The sequence below is a fragment of the Poecilia formosa genome, unplaced genomic scaffold, assembly GCF_000485575.1.
Source record: "Poecilia formosa unplaced genomic scaffold, Poecilia_formosa-5.1.2 Scaffold82, whole genome shotgun sequence".
NCBI lineage: Eukaryota > Metazoa > Chordata > Actinopteri > Cyprinodontiformes > Poeciliidae > Poecilia > Poecilia formosa.
This window is the reverse complement of record NW_006800021.1, coordinates 1,972,978-1,996,437: the sequence shown is the minus strand read 5'-3', so window position 1 is coordinate 1,996,437 and position 23,460 is coordinate 1,972,978. Positions and strand designations below refer to the sequence as shown.

Here is a 23,460-nt window from a genome sequence, read left to right as displayed (position 1 = left end):
GTATTAAAGGCAATTATAAACGGATTGCACAGAGACGTTTTCTTTTTTTTTTTTTTTTTTTTTTTTTTAGGCAGAGTAACAGATTGGCAGATTTATGCAAAAGTCGATGTGAAAAATCGCTGTTGGGCTTGTGCTTTCCCCGAACATCAAACATCCCCCCGAAAAACTCCAAAGTCATTCAGCTGGTATTGTTAGCTCACGATGACTCATGTCTTGACAGAGGCATTCATGGTAAATTTATTGAAGCTTTTCTGAAAAATATCAGCTAAGATGGGAATTATTGTCTGTCTGTCTGTCTGTCCGCTGACTTCACACTAACAAGAACGTGACAGAGAGAGATGAGAGGAGTCCTGGTGCTGCCTCCTCACGAGGGGCAACAGGAACCTGCCTGCAATGTATGAAAATCAAATAGTGCCATCTTCTGGGTAAAGTCATGTCACTTTTTTCCGTTTTTTTTTTTCCCCTAACTAACTCAAATGTCAATTTATCATAATATTTTTTCTGCATGAGGTGGATTTATGTAAGACTTTGGAAAAGGAAGAGAGAGTCTAACGGTGAAACATATAATGAAAGCGAATAACAAATCGGTATGCAAATGAGAATGGATGCAATATGAAACATAAAGAATAACTAAAAGCAGAACACAGGATGCAGCTGATGGGAACATATGTGCAATGGAGGCCAAACATGCATCTGTTTAATTACACGGTTCTCAACCCATAAAATACACATTCATTCTCTTAAAAAAAAACATTAAAAATGCTCGTTTACCTTGATGGAAGTCGGAGTCCTTTTTAATTACCAACAAGTCCAGCGGTACTCGAGGACCAACATATTGTTGGAGCATGTGTGAAGCAACAGGCACAGAAGCCTGCTGCATGGCTATTGAGCCAATAGCCCGCTCCAGTGTTCCCAGGACTGCCGAAGCCATCTGTCAAATGAGAAAACATCAACACTCTGGTATAAACAGGGCTCTTTTGAATCACTTATATCTGCCCAAGCTAGACAGAGAGTCTGTCATAAACAACTGCATGAGTATTTAGACTTGTTTTTTTCTTTTTAAGTACAAATCTTGAAGCCTGATCAGATAAAGTTTAACATTGTCAGTGCAACCCTGTTCAGTTTCTGTAAGTCATTTCAAATGTATGTGTCTTTCTAAATAAGTTATGTTCTGTGATATGCATCCCATGAATATGTGCAGAGAACATTTTTTTTCCTCAAAGTGGCAGATCCACCATAAAGATGAAGAATGCAATTAAAATTTTATATACCTTCAGATGTCTCCTTTGACCTAGATTCACTTTTGTTCAAAGAAACATATCACAGCACATAAATTTCCGCTTAGATCAGTCATATGTCACTGTTGGTAATAGGATCAGTATTTGTTGTGCTTGAGATTAATAGAAGATTCAGTATTGTCTGCTGAATGTACAGCTCTGAAGATGAAAATTCAAAGCCCGCTGTTTGAGTGTGTTTCAGGTGATCTGACGGGAAATCCTATGTCGACTCCGCACTGCCCTCCAGTGGTTACAATTTGTAATTATCTCAAATTGGTGCATGTTTATTTTAACTACGGGTTAAAATAAACATGCACCCTACTTTATCTGAGCAACAACCGAGTTGCTCAGATAAAGTAAACTTAGGAAAAGTATACATCATGATGAAGGCACAATTTTATAAGCTGTAAACAGAACAGAGTATTCATGAGTCTAATAGTTATTATATCTTATTGATGTCTGTCTGCTTAAGATATTCATATACATAAAAGAGGCGAATTAGCGTTCAGATGGCGCCATACTGTGAGTGGCAAGTTTGAGGAAACAAAGGCAAAGGCTACGCCAAGCGTAACATTTTTATTCTGTTTTATATCATTCGGGAGTACTCAATTTGTTTCTAATTGTTAAATGGTAGAGTAATAGCAGCTAATTTTAAAATGTTTAGTTACTTTTGTGTTTTTAGTTCTGTTTTGAAGTTTACCAAATGAATCCTAACCTAAAATAGGAAAGGTTTAGTTAGATTTATAGCTGACAATGTTCTGTCTCTGTATGAAGTGTGAGTTGTCAGGTAAGTAGATAGGCAGAATATGATAATTGTAAGTATTGTAAGATGATGATGATGATTATCACTACTAGTAGTATAGTAGTAGTATAGTAGTATTACACTTTATATTTTTTTAGTAAAACAAATTAGCAGAACTAAGCCTGGTCTAGCTATCATTTGTAAAGCTAAATCGGACTACGGACTTTCCAAAGTGGCTTTGCCACTTACAATATGGCGGACGCGCTAATCTACTCCTGTCGTTTTGATGACGTCTCTTTGAGGCGACAGAAGGAGGGCGGTTTGAAAGCAAAACAGCCTCCTTGTGTCAATTTTCGGAATATAGCACATATTTTGTTATGAGGTTGAACTATACCCGCATTTTGAGCTAAAACCTTTATGTCAGAGGTTTCCAAGATGAATGCAGAGTTATTCTTGCTCTTTTTAGACGACTTTCCTAACGCTAACGGGACTTGGTGAGATAGTTAGCTTACTCTCTCTGCTGCATGTTGGACACCGAGCTGTCTTTAGCTTAGTGCTTAGTCCGTTTAAGGATGGCGAGTGTGCATGAAAGTTTGTATTTTAACCCCATGATGACTAACGGGGTGGTCCACGCTAATGTGTTCGGCATTAAAGACTGGGTGAGTCCATATAAAATCTCCGTGCTGGCGCTGCTGTATGAGATGACCTCTTCAAAGATCACCCTGCCTGAGAGAAGGCGGCTGAACAAGCTCATCCTGCCCCTCCAACAGGTTCAGTTTTTCATGCTTAGTCTATGCAATCTTCCTTGTATTTACCGTAGTGTCGTATGTGTTGCTCACTGTGTTTTTTATGTCGTTTCCAGGGTCCAGACCTGACTCTTGGTCAGTTCTTGAAGACTGTGGAGGAGTGTTGTCCTCAGACCGCCTATGCAGTCAAACTCAGGTCTGCCACTTATGTACTGGCCACTATTTAACATGCCATAAAAACTAGGGGTGCACCGATTGCAGTTTTCTGGCCGCTTACCGATCTTTTAAAAAGCTTAACCTGCCAATTCCGATTTTGCCTGATACCAATTTTTCTTTTTGTCTGAAATGTCACTCAATTCAGCAAACAAGTTGTTGACTTGGCAACAGTGGGTTCACAATTGTTAATTATAAACCTGCAGACATAGTTTGTGTTGATCCTCTGTGGCGTGGAAAAGGGGTTTGCAGGAAGTCGCTGAGCTTGTCTCTTCTAATCCTTAAAGGCTGCATGAGATGGCAGATGGAGAGCTGAAAGACATGGAGTACTTCTTCTCCACTCTGCCCACTCCGTTCACCGCTTTCGATTCTGAGGCTTACAAAACCAGCGTTGTAGGTACGTCAAACCTCATGTGGCAGGTGCTTTGTTTTTCTCTGGAAGTCCTCCGTTTCCCAGTATTCTGTCTGCTCCCCAGGTCTTTTCATGAGGCACATGCTGCTGGCATACAACAAGCTGTCTTTCAGTCAGGTGTACAAGCTGTACAAGTCCCTGCAGCACTACTACCACAGCCACTACGCCAAGCCTACGGACGGGCAGGTGTGTGTGCCCACGCTGGCTGCAGATGACTCGGACATGGACCTCACCAGCACCGAGGACACCGTGGGGGACAGAGCAGACAAAGAAGAGCTGGACACTCCACTGCACGAGTCCGAACTTCGGTTAGTGATGCTGTTCTTTTCAGCCGGACGTGCGTTTCGTTTTTAAAGTCCGACTTTAACCACTAGCGATCGCCGTCAAGCCAAAAATAAATTCTTGAACTACATGCAGTTTGGCATCACTTTGATTATTTTAGGAATTGATTATTCTGATGGTTATTCAGATATAAAAAAAAAAAAGATTAGATTTTTCGTTTTGCAATATTAGAAATGCATTAAAAGATCGAAATAAACAAATAATAACCTTTTTTTAAATAAGAAAATTAACATTTTATAGCCTAAAATGCAATAACAGCATTCCTTTAGCGAAGCTAAAACTCTAATACTTGAGGAATTTTGGATAAGACATATTTACAGGCAGGGGCGTTTTTATCTTAAATGTAATATATTTTGTAGAGTTTTGGCTCAATTACTACATAAAATGTTTCCACAGATGGCCTTTCTTTGAGTCTGTATACTTCAGGTAATCGATTACTAAATTAGTTGACCATTAATTCAGTAATCCATTATTAATCATTTCAGCCCTACTTTGACGTTTTTAAAAGTTGACATCAGATTGTGTCCCTGTTTCAGATGTGACAACACGCCGAGCCGGGGCCCCCTCTCTCAAAAACAGGCCGAATACTTTCTTGCTAGACAGGTGAGTGTGGATGAAGTCTAAATGAAGTATTGTTCGTAACTTTGCTCGGAGGGATCCGTCGGACCCGAATGTGTTTTTGGGGCGTCGAAGCGGCCCCCTCTGACTCTGGAAACGTCCCTCCGCAGGCTTACCTTCTGAAGAACGACGAGAACAAAGCCCTCAGGCCGGCGGCGCTGCAGGAGGAGCTCAACAACATGCTGAAGTTTAACCCGGACTTTGCAGAAGCGGTGAGGCCCGGCAGAACTTTTAACTGCATCCCAAATCACGCAGGTCACCGTTTCCATGGTGTCTAAAGGTTTTGTAAAAATATTAACATGCGGATTAAAGCCGTTTTAATTAGATACAGTAGAAAGTGTGAACTTAGAATAATGCAGCTCTGCCCATCCCTGACCTTATGCTGCGCACTGCCAGTCAGCTGACTGAACAAATACGCTTCTCCCTCGCTTAGAAGAAACGCAGCTTTAAAACCTCATGGCAGGTCGTTGTGTCACGCCGTTTTAAAAGAGAAACTTGGCAAGCAGCAAGCGGCGCTGCCAGCTGTAGACTCACTACATGAGGAAATAGTCCAACTAATTAACCAGCTCTGATGACCTTGCTCTTCTCCCAGCGCAGGCCAAGCTGTTCTGCACTGAGAGGACATTCCCTTAAAAACTGCAGCTAAATGTAGCCGCTGTTTATTCTGCAGTCTGGAGGATGAAGACATACCTCTTCATCCTGTGTTTTAGTTAACATTACATTTGATATCATCCCTTCCCACATCACCATCCATCGTGACTCTTTCAAGATATTTAGACGATAGGAGCTACAGTGACATTTAATTTCCCTTTGAGATAAAGTGTTTTTGAATTAAATTTAATTTGTGATTCATTATTGTGAATTCGTGTAATAGATGCATTGTCACAAATCTCTCGTTCTCCTTATAGTGTCTATAAATCAAAATAAAAACAAGAAATGTTGCAGATAGGATTATTACTATAACTCATAACAAATATGCCTAATTATATTTATCAGAAAGTAAATATAAAGTAAAGTATATTTATCTGTCAATCAACCAAGTTTATTTGTGTTGCACATTTCAGCAGCGGGGCAGTTTAAAGTGCTCTACGTCTTAAAAACAAATGTTCAGTGTGTCAGTGATTATGGGTCCAAAGCTGCTCTAAACTGGAGAGGTTTTAGTCCAGAGTTAAAGGAACTCAGTGTTTCTGTTTTGCAGTTTGCTCCAGATTTACTGTGCAGAGTTGTTACCACATTATTGTTTTAAATTGGATTGTGTTGGACAGTTTTGTGAAAGAATTATACTTGCATGCTTTGAAAAGTTGTCTTTTATCCTGCGAGTCGCCACAGCGTAGCGGTTTTATGCTACCTGAGTGACGGTGTGTATCCTACAGCAGCTCTCTGCTCCTCTTCCCGTCAACAGCATTACCTGAACTACCTGAACAGCATGAGAGTCCAGGACATCTTCCTCTCTGCTCACAGCCTCCTGCACTACTTCGACCGCCTCATCCTGTCCGGCAACGAGGGAAAGAGCAACGGAGACGAGGGCTACGGCCGAAGCCTCCGCTACGCCGCGCTGAACCTGGCCAGCCTGCACTGCCGCTTCGGCCACTAGTGAGTGCAGAGCTGGAGGGCCGCAGTTTGAGTTTGTTCAGACAGAATGAAGAAATGTTTTTTGGTTCTTTCAGTCAGCAGGCCGACCTGGCTCTGCAGGAGGCCATCCGCATTGCCCAGGAGTCCAACGACCACGTGTGCTTGCAGCATTGTCTGGTAAAACAATCAGCCTTGTGCTCTGACTCCACAGTAACGTTGCCATGAATGGTTTGATCCTCATAGAGATTTCTCTCCCAGAGCTGGCTCTACACACTGGAACACATGAAGGGATCGGAAAGCACGGTGTTGACTCAGGACTCTGTGAAAATGGCCGCTCATTTCTGCCTGCCGGTGAGTGCAACGTGACCTTTCAGTGGAGAATCTGCTCACTAGTTTGGTGTCGGCTGTTGTACGTGCTGCAGATTAATTTTTATGATTGTGAAGTCCGCTGAGGAAATGTCTGTACCATGTTACCTTAGTAAAACGACATGCATGTTTGTTTGTTTTTTCTCGCTGTTTGAAATTAAATCAGACTGAACTTTTCTTGTTTATATCAGCTGGAATCACCAGAATTATTTCATGAGTCATGAAGTTTTGTTATATTTTAGTTTACCTTGTCCCTGCTGTAGAATGCAGATTATTATCACAATGCATAACAACAGTGATAAATTATATTAAATAATAGTGAATCTTTTTTTAGTTAATTTGTGTTGTTTTATCTCCAAAGTTTGGTGCTTTAAAAGTTTGAAAACTTACCTTGAAAAGTGCTTGAATTTTATGATGGGAAAAGTGTAGAAAACTTGACGTTTTTTTGCTTTTTCTTTTTTTTTTTATTTTTTTTTTTTTATTTTTGGTCCTTCTTTGAATAGCCTTTATCGTTTCTTTTTACCTGCAATTTTCACCTCCAGCAGAAAATCTTCAGTTTCAGTGAAACCCTTATGTATGGACAGAAAAAAGTCCATTTTGGTATTTCTCTCTGTCAGATCTGTTTGAACTAAAAATTGCTCAAATTCAATCACCCTCTTATATCTCTGTGTACCTTAAAAACACCTTAAGAAAGGCATGGAGATGTTTTATTTGCTATGATTGAGCTCTGCCGCCTGCTCCTTCCATCAGTGGTGCTTCCACTGTTTCTGGATTAATGAGGCTATCTGAATTCAGTAGATTGATTATATGTATAATGAATGTCTGGAGAAGCTCCAGCGGCTAATTTATTTCTATCAGAAAGGCGATAAGGCTCTGACCTTGAGAGACTAGACTTGGTCTAGATCTAGGAAAGTAAAAAAAAACAACTAAAAAACTTACTTGTTTTTAACTATTTTCGACAAAATAGATTTTGAACTTGTACAATATTGACAAAGTTGAGTTGATTTATTTGACTTTAAACAGCAGAACTGGATTTAGAAGGATGTGGGCTTCTGGTCCGGAGCCAGTTTTAGTGTCCGACACGCTGTGTGTAGTCTGTACATCAATGGTGGTGACCTCCGCACTCCCACCAAAAAAACCCTTGGCAACCTGGGCTACTGTCGCTGTAAGTCCCTTCTAAAATCTGGTCCAATGCAAAATAAAACAGTTTAGTTATTCTTCATTTTAATGGTAAACATTTTTATTTCTCTACCTTTTTGTGGGAATTTCAGGCTGAAAATCCAGGAAATTTACTCAAAATGAAAGTCAAATCAACAACAGAACACAAAGCGATTTGAGTTTTTTCTGACCTCAGTAGAATAAAAAGTAAATCAAATTGATCCTGAATGAATTCAGGATTTATCAAGAGTTTCTTTTAGCATGAAAGTACCAACAAATAAATAATGTTTCTCCACATTTGTGTTTTTTGGTCGGATCTGAAGCTTTTTACACAGCCTAAAACGATAAATAATTTCCTTTTAAGTTTCCCATCTGAGAGTCCCTTATGTAACTGAACCAAAGCCATTGAAAACCTTTCAAGTGCAGAGTAGCGGCTCTGTAATCCATGACCGTTCTGTAAACATCCAGTGGGCTCAGTTCTTCCTTTGCTTGTATTAAGTATTTATTTTGAGTAACAATCAGTTCCAGTTGTTTATATCCAGGTCACTTCCCCCAGCCGAGGTCGACATCTGCCACCAACATGTCTGACTTGTTCTCTGTTGCAGTACCTGGGATCTCTGGACATTCAGTCGCTGGTCCAGCAGGGGGCGATGCAGGGTAAGGCTGCGCACAAACTGATGGACGCTCTGAAGGACACGGAGATCCTGCACTGGAAGCATAGCCTGTCGGAGCTGATTGAGATCAGCCTGGCTCAGACCACGTCCATATGGAGGATGTACGGCAAGAGGTGAGGATCTTAGCTACGCGGCGCTGCTAACGGGCGGTTTTCAGTTACACACACACACACGTGCGCTCTTCAGTGTTCTCTAAAATAAAACAGTGTTTACAGTTGTGGTTTTCATGCTCTCATCACGGACATGAAGCTCCACCACTTTCTGTCTTTTAGTGATTCATTGAAATGGTTCTTTTTCTGGTGGAGAATGATCATCAAACCAAAAACTTCAACGATTTAAAGAAATAGTAATTCAACACACAGATTTGATTCTACTTGCATTTCCCTTATTTCATATCCAAATGATACATACTGGCTCTAATATTTACATAACCAATAAAGTTCAAACCCAGTTGTTTTAAAAACTCAATACAGATGTTTGTTGTAAAATCAGTCCATCCACCCATGATGAGCTAATGTTCACTATGCAAAAGCAAACAAGCTTATACATTCTTTTAAAGCTGCAGAATTAACTTTTATGAAAATGTATATTTTTTCATATTTATTAAATCTGTCATGATGTCGTGATAGTATAATACCAAACAGATCATTTGTGGAAATCAAGCTCCTTTGGTTTCTCCCTGCCGTCCTACTGCCATCTGCAGAAATACACCGCCTGATCAGAAACAGTCAATCAGAGCTGGGAGGAGGGTCTTAGCGCTGTCAATCACTCTCATGCACATGCTGTTCACACTCTCCTCCTACAGCTGGTTCACAATAAGAAATCTGTGGTGAATGTTCAAGCTAATTAGCGTAGCCACTAATGAGGAAGAATTAACAGTTTTTTAGGAAAGGTAAGTTGTTTCTTTGCCATTAGCTCATTGAGCAGCGTGTTCACAAATATGATTAACAGCACTAAGACCCTCCTCCTGGCTCTGATTGGTTGTTTCTGACCGGTGCATTTCTGTAGATGGCGGAAGGTGGAGCAGATCAATATTTTCACGGATTATCTGCTTTACTGCCACAAGCTGTTGACAGTTTGAACAAATACGTAAAAACAAAAACATGCTGTTTATAAGCGCTACATGCTGCTTCCGTTACGCCCTGCAGCACCATGGCTCTGCAGCAGGCCCAGCTCCTTCTCAACATGAGCAGCCTAGAACCAGTGAACTTCGGGGTCCATCAGAACAACACGGAGGCGTTCGCTGTGGCTCTGTGCCACCTGGCCGAGCTGCACGCCGAACAGGTAACACTGCTGCTCTCTGTCCCGACTCTCACTGAGAAGCTGCGTTTTCATCTCACTGTAAACATAGGTAGTGAATGTTAAACAGGCTTACTGTGCAGCTTGTGGCTGGATTGTAAACACTGGACTGCGTCTCCCATCTGTCTTGTTTTTGATGCAGGGGTTGTACAGTGCAACTTCAGAGATTTTTCAGCATCTGAAGGAACAGTTTCCTCCTCACACACAACATTCAAAGGTATTTTCTTCTTGCTCTAATACATTAGCTCACACCCTGGCAGATATGCATTTCATTTACCTCAGGTATTTACATATCATATGTTTAAATGTCCAATCTACCATCCTTTAACTCTAGTATTCCTCCTCCTTCAGCTCTGGATGCTTTGCGATCTGAAAATCCAGTTTGAGAGACACATGAACAACAGGAAGTACCATTTAGCAGAGCCGCTTGTAAAGGCCATGTCTGCTTTAAACAAAACGGAGGGACTGTACAGGTAATGCCAAACCACCTACAGCAGTGCTACTTCAGTCCTTCTAGGAAGTTCTGGAGTTAATAAGCTATTACTGCAAATACACACACCAATCGCAAATTTTGTGCTGACTTGACATTTTCACAAGTCATTGCCATTTTTTCTGTACTTCCTTATTTTCTGACCAATCACTGCAACTCAGCTGAATTTTGACCAATCCCTGTCGACCTGTTTCACAGTGTCTCTTGGATGTGAATCTTTTAAGAGAGTTTTTTTTCCCTTAGAATCATTTTTGAAATTCTCTGTAAGATTTGCTTATTCTGTGTGTTTAGTTTATGCTAACTTGAATGGCGTTCTTGTTTCGCACTTCTCAGGATATTATGCATTAAGGGTGCTATTTCATGAAGGTGCTTGAATATTTTATTTTCTCTTTAAATACGGGTTATGTTAAAATCTTATTGTTTTTGAACAGGTTATGTGCTGCAATTGTAACTTTTTTGCAAGATCACAGTGATGGTCAAAGCATAGGCAAGGACAAAAGTTGTTAGAAATTGGAAAAAAATTAATTAATGTTTAAAAAAAAAGTTAAAAATAAATCAAATGATAGATAATGAGCGCCGTTACTGAAATATTATTATGAATGTAATTTCATGTAACTGTTTAGATCCATGAGTTACCACATTAACAACCTTTATACAAGCAGGATTTTAATTTCTTATTTTTATTTAACGGTAGCATTGCTACCTTGTATTTTTTCGACATAAACAGAATGTAGGTAAAGATTTGTGCACATTTGTTATGGAAACATAGATAGTAATTGTAGGCTGTTACTGTCACAACAAACCACCACACCATCCTGGAGGGGCCGTTATCTTTGGTGCAGTGTTTAAAGTTTGTTTATTGGCAGGAAAGCCCAAGTCCTGAAGGCCCTGAACCGCAGCACCGAGGCCTACAGCATCCTGCAGCAGCTGCAGGTTCACTGTGAGAAGACCAAGTGCACGGAGATCATCATCAGGTTCGGCTCTTGCGTTGTTCTTGCACACCTTCTCGTTGTGATAATCTGCAGCATGAAGAAGAAAAAGCACCATACTTACTCCAGCAAGTCGGTTTTTAACTGTCGCCTGCCTCCCGCAGAGTGATGCTGTCCACCGCCGAGCTCCACTGGGAGTCGTCCAGCTTCTCCACAGCTCTTCCTCTCCTCCTGCAGGCCTTGGCTCTGGCCAGGCAGCACCACCTCCAGTCCCTGGCCTCGGAGGCCATCCTTCATCTGGCTTTCACTCAGGTCAGCCACAACAAGAAAGCCTGTTGCTGTGTCCGTCCATTGGCAGCTTCCACGCAGCGTGGGAGGTGTTACTGCTGGATGAAAGCTGCCATGCATTGGCTCACGTCCGAAGCAGATTGGTTTGCAAGATTTTAAGCTCCACAGTAAATGTTTTCAAATGTTTCCAGAACTCGCTGGCATGATTGCAGGCTTTATTCGCATGTAGAATACATCTTCTTAGAAAATACAGAACAGAAAAGTGTTTGTCAAGTTGATGTATAAAATAAATAGGGAGACTTTTCTGTCATTCTTTATTTAGTTTACAGACTTGATGGCTGATTGGGCAGTTACTAAAATAAACCTGTAAGAGTAAATACAATCTACACAAGCAGAAAAGCTAAAAATTATTCATAGATGAGTGCTCAAAGAATATCTTGGTATTCAAGAACCAGAGGTGGGAATCACTAGCTAAAATGTTAGTTGTACTAACCATAAGGCGCTAATCATTAGACTAGTTAAGCACCTTTTTGTGCTTTAAACCGTTAAAAAGAGCTTGGAAGAAAAACAAAAGATTTGCTAAAGCACATTTTTAGCAAATCACGGTAATTGGAGGAAGCTATGTCTAAAGCGCTAACTTCACTTCAAATGATATCAGCCCTTGAGACTACAACACTCAAGCACCAATTTCATTTTAACATTATAATTTACATTTTCTGTAATGCCCTTTAATATTGTGTTTATGTTTACGTCTTATTTTCTACGATTTATTTTGTTCCTATACTCATGTTTTAAATAAAGTTATGGGGTGGGGGGATAAAGGAGAGGAAGTAGAACTGCTCTTCATCTATTTCAAAATAAGAGCATGGATATCAAAGTCGATAAGTAAAACATCAGCACAGATTCGACTGAAAGTTTACAAAACATTTAAGTAAATTAAAGTTTAGAATTTATTCAGAAAAATGAATAAAGGAGAAGCTGAGCTAAACTTTTTCAGTTGTCTAAAGCGCTGAGCGAAAAAGTAGCTCAGCTGTTAGCAGGTTAGCGGAAGTTTGCCCTCCACTGCCAAGTACTAAAAGTAAAAGAAAACATCAATTGGACTAACAATAATGTACAACTGAAATAGTCTGTGACTCCTTTATCAAGTGATTCTGTTTCTTCCTCCTCAGCTGATGCTGGGCATCCCTGAGCAGGCTCTGACCGTTCTCCATGAAGCCATGGAGCCCATCCTCGCCCACGGAGCCGTCATCGACAAAGGCCGCGCCATGCTGCTGGCAGCTCGCTGTCACATGGCTGTTGCTGGCTTCAGGCTGAAAGGACAGGGCCATCTAGGTGACCTTTAACCCCCTGAATCTGATCAAGCCACGTGGAAGATCTTACATCTGACTCTTTGCTTCTGCTTCTCGTCTCCTGGCAGGTCAGCATTCGGCAGCTTTGGCTGTCGACGGTCTCAACGAGGCCGAGTCTTATTTCTCCAGGCTGAACTGTAAGGAGCGCCTTCGGGACGCCCACTACCTCCAGGCGCAGCTTCACCGCTCGCTGGGACAGACGGCGCAGAGCAACAAAAGCGCCATGAACTTCAGGCTGCTGGACCAGGAGCTGCAGTCCCCAGCCCCGCCGGTCTTCATGCAGCTCTGACAGAGCGCTGCCCTCACAGCATCATCAGACTGGTTGAATTACCTCTCAACACGGCACATACAGTACCGCGGCTCACCACTAGGTGGGGGTGAACCCTGTCCTGATTTGTCTCAGCACTAAAACACAGCAGAAAGAGACGGTCTCACCAAGTATTTTTAGTCTAGTTTCTAGTATAAATGTCTTAGTTCACTTGAACTGAGAACTAAATTACAAGTAACTTTTAGAAAGAGCAACTTGTTTTAAGTCAGTAATCCCTAAATATTGGTAAAAGAAAAAAAAGTACTATTTTAACTGGCAGATTTCACTTAACATGACATTTTATCCACATTACAAGTTGAACTAGTACATTTTTATTAATATTAAGGATTTATTGACTTAAAACAAGCTCCTACATCTTGCCAAACCGTTACTAGTTAGCTTCGTCTTTTTCCAAGTGTACGAAGATATTATGGACTGAAACTAAACCAAAAATATTGTGTAAGATTTTGTGTATTTGGAGTGAACATCTCATTTCTTAATCATTTCAATTTGAATAGGAGGTTGTTGAGGAACTTGCAGCACAAAATGTTAGTTATATTTCAACAAAAACAGTGACAGGAGTCATAAATAAAGAGAAGTAAGTGAGAGTCTGTACATTGTGTCTTGATTTGTGTGGCATGGCTCAGGTTTGAGTGATGAATCATGTGCAGCCGGCCGGGTTGCTACCTGGAGGAAGAAGGTGTTTGAAGTTCATCGGGACTCTCTGAATCCTCTTCCATGTTTTGATGAACGAGGGGCGCAGGGCGAATGTGTTTCAGGGGCCTGGCCAATTTATTTTTCTCTCCAGAATACCGACAAAGCTGAAGGAGGAAGCCATGATGTGCTGCTGCAGCTCAGATCTGTATTAATCTTTAGTTTGACTGTTTTGTTATGGATGTTTCAGCTGAAGTTTCTTAATCTCCATCCTCAAAGCTCTGATTCGTTCTCTTGAATTATCTCAAATATGTTGGCTTCGCTTCTCTTCCTATGGATAAACAGTTGAATTGCATAACATTGCTGCAGAATGAGCTTTGTTTAGCATGCAAATCCCAGAGAGATATAGGACAGAGCTGCCTTTAACAGTGGAAACGCTGGAGAACGAGGTCGCTCCAGGCGTGTGTCCTTATAGTGCCTGGATTTACATGTTTTAACATGAATTTCACTGCCGGTGCTTCAGGTGTACAGGAGGGAAAGGAGTGCGTGTTCACTCCGGGGGAAATTATGTCACCTCTCATTTAGTTTGCAGAAATTGTTTTTGATTTGTTTGTTTTTTTACTCGGGGTGTTTGTCAAAAAGATTTATAGAAACAAGTCTCCCACTTTATAACTAAGTAATATACCTGAGAATGTGTAAGAAATCTTCTAAAAAAAAAAGCACCTCAAATTTATGATTCAAGGCTTTACCTTCCTACAGCTCCTAAAATCATAGCATGTAAAACACAATTGCAAATTACTATAATAATAATAAATGTTGTTCCAACACAGTGTTGAACAGTTTGGAAGATTATTTTTAGTATTTTCTAAGTCTGAATAACTAGAAAATGCTAGTAAAAAGAATGGGTTTCCAAGACAAAATTAATTCAAGTTTCAAAAAACTCATAAAAACAAAATATTTTCTGTTATTATTTCTGTTGGATAACTATTAACGGTTCGCCACAACTCGAGATTTCTTCCCAACTCACTGATGGAGACACACTCATTCAAAATTCAAACAAACAACTGTTGCTGTTTTTTTTGTTTGTTTGTTTTGTTGTTTGCCTCCTGACCTTTAGCTCCTTGCTTTTAAACCAGATTCCCAGTTTCTGAGTTGGGTATTTAGCTGCAATTTACCAGTTTTCCTGATTTTTTTTTTTTTTTTGTCAAATTAAGATATTACAGATATCAAACTGCGATTTGAAATTCCAGATTTTTTTTTTTTTTTAAATAAAACTTTGCTGATTTTCCCTATGCCAAAACCTGAAATAACCTTTTACCACAATGATGAACAGGAAGCCAACTTCAGCATTGTATTGTTTGACTTGGAGTTTAAAGAAATATAAAACCCAATTTGGAAAATGTTTATAACAACATTAAAAACTGGAGAGTATAGAAATTTTGTATGGAAACGTCATGGAGGCCCTGTAAACCTTTTTGGAGATGTTAATGGCTCAAACCTCTGTCCCATGATGATGCCTTCAGTGTGAAATGGAGTCTCCGTTTTCCTTCAGTTCTCACATGAGATGCATATTTCTGTTTCTCAATGTTTTAATAACAAGCATGGCAACAAAACATAGCATAGGAACAATGCATGTTTAGAAAAATATATCTGCAAATGTTTTCTTATTTCGGAAGATGCTATACATTCACTTAACCTCTTTACGATATGAAACATGAAGAAATAACAGCTTCACTGTCGAGTAGAAAACAACACGTGGAGCTTCCGGTTTGGTTCAAGGCGGAACCACCTGAGACTTCCTCGCGCTGGACTTATCAGACCTGCTAGCGCTGCAGCGTTTTACCTGTAGTCCTCTTTTCCAGACAGTGTGTCATAAGTTACAGTATAATTACTTTTTATTATTATCATTACAAAACAGGTTAAAACGCCGCATTGACAACTTACCAAAAGTTGACATGGTTTCATCAGGCGTTCGTTGGAAATACAGCTGCGGTGTTTCATAAGTGATTGTCCGGCTGAAAATAGATCCAGTTGGAACCTTTGGCGTCAGCTTAAATCCCTAAAATTTATTTTCCTGACCAGCATCCGAGAGTTATGCTAGCCACGACATATTACTTTACTTTAAACCATAAAATAAAATAATTTATGTAAGAAGTTTTGCCGAAAAACAGGTGGTAGGATTGAGTCAGTTCCCATGTTTCGGCGTCTCTGTAGTGTAAATATAGCTTCCTTCCTCGGTGCAGTTTCTGTAAGTTTTCTGTTTCTGTCAGAGTCTACGTGGAAACTGATCACTGAGGGAAACCGGACAGGCTCAGTATCCAGCTGGATAGCCTCCTTTCCGGGGGTCGGACTCCGCGCAGAGACGCTCTCCCTGCCGAACCACGGCCTGGACCACGGAGTCTGGAGTCCTCAGTGTTTGGGTCACATGGTTCTTTTGTTCCAGCCCCTCCAGGACGCTCTGCACAGATACCGAATAATGAGTTACATAGGATTATTGAAAACAATCATTTTTTTTCAATAATGTTTTTGAAAACAATGAAGCATATTCTGAATCCCTATTGTATTCACATATAATATGTATTCACATATGTATGGTATGTCAATACCATACATATTGTTAGTGTGAATATTTGCTATATGTTAGAGGTGTGCGATACTGCATATTTTGATATCGATCTGATATCAAGTAAAACGAGGGCAAGTATCGCCGATACTGATACCGATACTTTTTATTTAATTTTGATATTTCATCAAACTTGTGAACTTCAGGTGTTTTTACCTTCAAACTATTTTCTTAAATCCTTCGACAAAATTTGGATAAAGTTTATAGGTATCTACAAAATACCTTAACATAATAAGTTAATAAACCAAAACAATAGAAAAGCAAAAGTACAAAAGAAAAAACATCAGTTGAGAGCAAATCCAACCAAAATCTTTCTTGACATAGAGTGGAGTTCAAATTTCAAGAGGGAATCTTAAGCTAAAGCATCAGTCTTACCATGTAAAAATGCTTAAATATAATATATAATACTTGTTGCACTGCATAAATGCACCGAATAAAGTTCTATTTACTTTTGGAGAAAGTTCATTTTAGGCTTCTGCCTTTTTTAAAAGTGTTGCTAAACTTGCTATGACATTTTGCAACAGTTGTAGATTTACCTTATAGAAGTTACGGAAAGATTGTTTGACCTTGTATCATAACTGCTAGCGTTTCCTTTCTTTCCAGTTGTTTTGCACGCTGCGTCCACGCCTGGCTCACCTTTTCGAAGCCCTGCTCCACCACCGTCATGTTGGGGTTGAGCTGATTGTGAACTCGCGGCTCCATCACAGCTTTCTTTAGGTCATAGTTGAAGAAAAGGGAGTTGAGGATGACCTGTTGCCACCACAACACATTACATAAGTTTTGCAGGACGCAGAGTGGGAATCTACAGGAGACGAGAGCGGCTGAGTCGTACTCACCAGAGCAGTAGCCGTGGTGATTTTTGTGCCTCCAGATGCTCCTACGACCATCTTCACTCTGTTGTCTTTGTCAAAGATGATTGTTGGACACATTGAGGACAGAGGTCTTTTGCCTGCAACAGAGAAACAAAGTGGTTCTACAGTGCCTTGCAAAATTGGCATCTTTGGTCATGTTGCAACAACAAGCATTTATGTGTTTTATTTGGATTTTGTCCAACTGCAGTTCTCAAAGTCAGAAACTGCATCTTTTAGATGTCTCCAGATGCCTGGGAGATTGTTTTATCATCAAACCGTGCCTTCACATTCTGCACCAGTTCACCCCTGACCTGCTGCTGTGTTCCTGAGGCTATGTGAATCTGTTGACTCTCTATTGTTTTCTCTGTTGCTGCCACAGAACCGTTGTATTTACAGTGATATTGCATTTCACACAGGTGGACTCCGTTTGAGATCAGGCGACTTTTGTTTTCACTGGATTTGATTTAAGGGTGCTAGGGTAGAGGGGGCCGTACACAAATTCAAACCAGACTTTTCGAATTTTCTTGAAAAGATTGTTTTCTCTTCTAGCTCACAATCATCCACTGCTCTGTTGGTATGTCACACACAATGCCCAGAAAACACATTGAGGTTTGTCGTAATGTGATTGGTTGATTTGGTAAAACCTGGCTGTATGAAGTTGTTGGGCGACGGCGGAATCCCAAATCCATTGGTCATGTACGGAGAGCTGAAATCGTCCATTTCATCGTTGAAAATGATTCCCGTGGACCGAGACATGACTTTAGACCCAAAGCTGCGAAGCAAAAGCAACTCTTAGAAAGGTTTTGTTTATCTATCTATTTAAATCAAGAGTCTTAAAAAGCTGAACATTTAGGACTCTCACTATAGATTAATGGTGCTGGTGGCAGCGACAGCACTCCCGTCCTCGGCTATGACGGACAGGTGAGCTGTGCCGTGATTTTCTGGAACAAAATACTCAGGCTCATAGTAGTTATCCGGGTGGGTTGTGTCATCTGTAATTTTACTCCGTATGCCGTCAGCAAAGTAGTCTGAGGTCATGTTGTTTATCAGCTGAGAAAAAAAAAAACAAGTCAGTGTTAGAGAGGAAAATAGATGGAAGTGATGATGAGAGGCTCTCAAACACTTGTGCCTGCAGATGTTGCAGTTAAATTGGAAAGGCGTGAATGAAAAGCATGAATTGGGCGAGCTTACGTCAGTAATGTTGAGGTACCGCGGGTCGCCCAGTCTGCTTCTCTTGGCGTAGGCGAAGCGAAAAGCCTCGACGATGCGATGGTAGGTCAGAGTTTTTTTCTCGGCTGTTGAGACACTCGTGTCCGTGAAGTTGTACCCTTCAAAATCAGAAACATACAGTTATGCAGTTATGGGAAAATGAAATATATACATAGAAAATCATATCAAACCATATGTTTTCTAACATATTTTGACAAAGAAACTTCACCATAAAAGCAGACCACAAAATGCTAAAGGAAGTCTCAAAAAAATACTAAAATGTTATTACAGAATCTACAGACGAGTCTCGTTCATATGCGAGTGGGTGCCAATTTGATCAAAGTAGAAACTTTAGATGTTTAAGTTTTATGGGAGATGCGTGAAGAGAAAACTTTTGCTCTCCAAGAAAGGCATAAAGGTCAGACTGCAGCTTGCAGGAGAGAACATAGACTAGGACCAGGACTTTTGTTGTTGTTTTTTCTTGGACAAATGAGTTTAAAGAAAAAATAGTTGGACACCAGGACAGAGGACATATTTGGTATAAACTAAACCCAACATTCCAGGAAAAGGTCCTAACACTAATTGTAAAGTGTCTTGGTTTGGAGACACGACGCCCAAAACCCATTGGTAAACCCACCAAGAATTGGATAAAAACAAAGGATTTGAAAGCTCTTTATCTAGTCAAAGTTTAAACCCTGATGTTTCTGAGAGTAACGTAAAATCTGAACATGCAAGAAACCCCGCAAACCTCTCTCAGCTCAGCCTTTGACTTTCAAAAGTCAAAGGCTGGTAGATGGCTACAAGGAGAGTCTCCTTGTAGCCATCTACAAGGAGATGGCTACAAGGATCTCCTTGTAGATGGCTACAAGATGGATGTAAACTGAAGGCGTTACATCCAAAGGTGTCAACACTAGTTATTGGAAGGTCGGGGTGTCCTAACTTTTTCCCTCAGTGGAAAATGCATTTTAAGTTTAAGTGTAAGATGAATAGATTTTCTAAACCAGATTGAATCACTTTCATTTTGAGGGATAAGTAGGAAATCAGTCCAGTTATCAACTTGTGAACATTTCCTAGCAACAAACACAATTTTTAATGTGTTATCCTAGCTTTTCATTCTACATAAATATCATTAAATATTCACATTTTACTGAAATTATTTCATAACTTGCAATTGTTGCGAATCTATAGGTATGTACTAGTTTTCCCTTATGCAACATTAATACTTCAAGGCTATCTCTTTGTTGTTGGGAACGCAGCTTCCCTGCTATAACAGATGGAGCGGTGAGGGTGCATTTCTATCTGGCAAGCGCAAGTGTTTTCTGCCTCCACAGCAGGCGGGGAAACATTCCCGGGATGACCTAGGGAAACCTGACATCTTTTCTTCCGCATGGTTGCCCAAGCACTCAGCCGGCCTGCTCACCATCCACTATGTTGAGAATGAGCGCCAGCACGGGCCCGCTGGAGGGGGCGTCTGGAACGTGGATGGTGTATTCCCCGACATTCAGCTTCAGAGGGTTCTCGTTCAGCACAGGCTGGTACTCCAGCAGGTCATCGAGCGTGATGATGCCACCTGGAACACAGATGAAAGCGCTGAGGATGCACTTCAAGTTGTTTTTACTCTACTTCTTGATGTATGTGTTGTGCAAATTGTTTGCTTTAGAATAATGTTGAAAATTCCACCTTTTTTCTGAGTACATTTATTATTTATTTTTTTAAAATCTCATATTAGGACATTTTGTCATCTCTTAGAAATAAAATTTAAGTTCAAAGTTCCTGAGGACACGCAGTTAGCAAACCTTCGCCTTCTGTTTTTTGGGGGTATAAATTAAGATAGTAGGAGAAGTAAAGTTTGCTGTTTAGAGAATTGCAACAAAGAGTTAATATGTTGGGTTCAACAAATATTTGCAACAGCCATAACATGCTGCTGAACTGCCAATCAGATAGTTAACTCTGTCCTTTCATCGTAAATTTAAGAGTGGAGTTGTCGAAGCTGCACTGGGATTTTAAGTGGAACAGTGTGCTTTGGTCAAACATTAAGATTTTTTTTTTCTTTTTATAACAAACTCCTCAAGATGGACTTAGCATAAAACCAAAGAGGAATATGTGGAAAACTGCTTCATGGAAACTGTTGAAGGTCTGTAACGTTGTATATCTGTTTCTCTTCACGTTTTGAATAAAAATAAAGGTGGGTTCTACATGGAAATTAGTCAAAATTGGGAAGTTTACTAAAACATGACCAAATCAACAGAGAAATGGTTCAACAGACATAAAATGAGCCACCTTCTGCTGGTGTCTTAATCTCCACACCAGAAACCTTTAGAAAATGTGCAGAGGAAGACGTAAGAGAGAAGTTAGACCACCGGACAATGTATGCAATAAAATGAAAGATGGCTCTTTCTGTGTACATCAACTTTGTGAAATCTTATAGGAAAAGACCAAGTGCTGCCCTGAAGACAAAATGAGACTCTGCCTCCTATCTGTAATTAATTCTACTCAAATAAAAGGTCTATTTTTAAGACTTTGTGCAACTTCATCAGGGCTTCTCTATGTCTGTTTTGATTAATTCCTTCTTCCTTTCACTTTAAAAGTAAACACACTGAGCACAGCACCTGCCGCCTGGATGTCCTCGACGATGGTTTGTGCCATGGTCCCGTTATAAAACACATCAGGTCCCTCGTCCGCTATCCTCTGATACGTCTCAGCCAGCTTTGGGAATTTAACAATATCATTTTCTTTCAGGATTCTCTTTTCAGAATCACAGAACACCTCGCTGTGAAAATGACAAAAAAAAAGCAACAAAATAAAGACGTTACAAGTGTCTGAAGACAGAGAAAATTAGAGACAGCAAGACATGACTGAAAATGTAGAACAGCTGAGCTCACAAAGCCTCAGTAGAGAAAAAGCTCCTGTGTATGCAGATTATTACCCATAAAATACTGCTGGGTTATTATTACTTCATCTCAAATGCTGGGTTCAGTCTGGTGGATCATTCCAAACAAACACATTAGTTCAAAACATTGTGACCTGGTTTGTAGAGTAGAAAGAGCCTCATCATTACTGACCGACCGCCATTTTAAACTAAACTTGAAACGACTTCACTGAACCTATTTGACACAATGAAACACGTAATGGCAAGATGAGAAAATGATGCTGTAAAGGGTAGTGGGTTGGGTTGAAGACTTTGCTTCACACCACACATTACATTTGCTCGATTAAACTATCAAATGCTAACTATTTTCTAACTAGCTAACTGTTAGCTAACATCTTAGCTAACGATTTTCAGCATCCAGACTTTGAATGAAGTCAGTGTGGACTGGTGACTTGTCTGGCTAACCTAACATGCATGTTTTTGAGCCGTGGGTGGAAGCTGGATACCCAGTGAGAAGTTACAAATGCTTAGGTAGAAAACGTGCTCTGTAGAGACAGAACAAACGTCACACTGGGAGGTTCACCTCACCTGAGATGGAAACCAGGACTTTGTACTATTTGAGGTGAGAGCGCTGACTACCGTGGCACTGTGTAGCTCAACTCAACAACTTCATAGTAATTAGACTTTTATTGACAAACAGTTTGGGTGTGAAAATTCATGTTGCACAGTATAGTTAAGCGTCTCTATTGACTTTATGAGCAATTCTTTGGTGCAAGTGGGAGCACAGCTAACTTGAGCTAATCATTTAGCAGCTAAAAGGCTAATGTAAATGTTCAAATTTACTCTCTAGTTTTTCTAGTAGCCTACATTGTTATACAAAATCATTTCGCCATCTTATTTTTCCTGTTGGAAAAGGTTCTGACCAGATTGTTGCATAATTCAAATTTGCGTTTGGTGAACAATGATGAGGCTCCTACTACTATCTTCTCTAACTGGGGTTTTGAACTAATGTTTAAAACTAATCAACTCCTTCTCTAACAGCATGAACCCAGCATGAACCCAGCATTCGCGTTAACAGCACAATGCAGCAGTTGTTCCTTTTTCTTATTAAGACAATGTCAAAGCCAACTCTTTCTGTTCCCCCTCACCACATGTTGGCGTCTCCTTGAATGGATTCTTTGCTCTTAAAGATGGCGTGAGCCAGAGCCTTCCCGATGGGGAAACCGTCACGGGCCAGAGCGATGCTGGGCTCAAACAGCTCCTTCCAGGGAAGCCTGCCATGCCGTTTGTGTGCCATCTCATAACCTCTGATCTCTCCTGGGATCGCTATGGATAATCCACCTGTCATGCAAAAACAAGCCGTGTCTTTGTCAAACATTGTTGATTAAAGTAAAAGCACACAAGGGACTGTTGCTTGCATATATTTAACACCTTCTGCTGTTTTATTTTAACGATCCTATTATAAATAGAGCAAGAGATGTGACAGGAATGTTGCAGAAGACAGAGTACTCCTCAGAAGCTGGATGGATGGATAACTTTAAGACTGGAATATGTCCTCCCTAAATAAGTCTCTTGCTGTTGGAGATTAAAGAGGATAGACAGAAGCAAAAATGCAATCTGTCACTGGAAAACACTGTGAGCACACAGCTAGTAGGTACCTGTGCGAGAGAGTTTGGTGTTGTTGCCAAACATGTCTTCAGTGGCGTTCATGGGCGCTGTCTCCCTCGCATCTATTGTTTCCACCATCCCTGTTCGGCAGAGAGCAGGGAGTGATGGGAAAGCGCTCATACTTTTTCTTCATTTGTGACCTCTTGACCTGCGATATGCACTCACCTGTGGAAGCATTATATATTATAAAGTAGAGCCCTCCCCCGATGCCCATGCTGTGAGCATTCAAAAGGCCAACACATAGCAGGGCGGCGATGGAAGCGTCCACAGCTGAGCCATTTCTCTTCAAAATGTCCCTGGAAACACAAGAATGCACTTACCGGATGAGAAGCACACACACGCGGAGCTCAACATATGTGCTCGGGCTTTGCTCTTACCTCCCCACTTCTGAGCACTTTCCTGCATCAGCAGCCACGGCGGCCTTTGAGTAGAAGTAGTCTGAGGGGGGAGGTGTGTTTTTCCTCCCTAAGCCCATGAAGACCCCCAAGAACAGGCTCACGGTGGCCACCAGAAGGACCACCACACCAGCAATCAGGGACTTCCCAACCATTTTCCTGTTTGAGAAAATCATCAGACCGCTTTCATCAGACCTGCAGCTCAGGTGGGTAAAGTTTCACCCACAGACTATTTCTTTTTTTCCCCATAATTTTTAAGTTTGCTCACCTTTGATATGCTGTTAAATTTCACAGGCTGGTAAAAAGAAAAAAAAAAACAACATCAAGCCGAGGAGAAACAACGGGAGCTGACCAGAGCCTGAATGAGCATCAGCTGTAATGGTAAGGTGTTAAAGATGTCTGGCTTAAG

At 40.6% G+C, this 23,460-nt stretch overlaps 2 protein-coding genes and 1 long non-coding RNA gene across 4 annotated transcripts in view; 2 read left to right on the top strand and 1 right to left on the bottom strand.

Moving 5' to 3' along the window:
* LOC107836760 (uncharacterized) overlaps positions 1-23,460 on the top strand; it is a 573,704-nt gene that overhangs the window by 183,723 nt on the left and 366,521 nt on the right. The gene's annotated exons all lie outside the window — the stretch shown is intronic.
* anapc5 (anaphase promoting complex subunit 5) lies at positions 2,307-12,893 on the top strand. The gene is made up of 17 exons (XM_007557025.2): positions 2,307-2,789; positions 2,882-2,961; positions 3,266-3,375; positions 3,455-3,698; positions 4,269-4,335; positions 4,461-4,562; positions 5,753-5,943; positions 6,018-6,099; positions 6,181-6,273; positions 8,052-8,233; positions 9,269-9,404; positions 9,562-9,636; positions 9,771-9,892; positions 10,776-10,883; positions 11,003-11,150; positions 12,296-12,458; positions 12,544-12,893. Exons 1-17 carry the CDS (start codon positions 2,592-2,594, stop codon positions 12,762-12,764), a joined length of 2,322 nt encoding a protein of 773 aa, XP_007557087.1. The 5' UTR covers positions 2,307-2,591; the 3' UTR covers positions 12,765-12,893.
* ggt1a (gamma-glutamyltransferase 1a) lies at positions 14,259-23,234 on the bottom strand. Of its 2 annotated transcripts, XM_007557024.2 has the most exons (12): positions 23,034-23,234; positions 22,822-22,952; positions 22,647-22,736; positions 22,137-22,329; positions 20,729-20,889; positions 19,540-19,689; positions 18,102-18,238; positions 17,773-17,960; positions 17,555-17,682; positions 16,896-17,008; positions 16,696-16,809; positions 14,259-15,894 (listed from the first exon to the last, which is right to left on the bottom strand). In XM_007557024.2, exons 1-12 carry the CDS (start codon positions 23,225-23,227, stop codon positions 15,748-15,750), a joined length of 1,746 nt encoding a protein of 581 aa, XP_007557086.2. In that variant the 5' UTR covers positions 23,228-23,234; the 3' UTR covers positions 14,259-15,747. The 2 variants fall into 2 exon arrangements, with proteins under 2 accessions (XP_007557086.2, XP_016529273.1); XM_016673787.1 differs by having other exon boundaries at positions 17,773-18,238.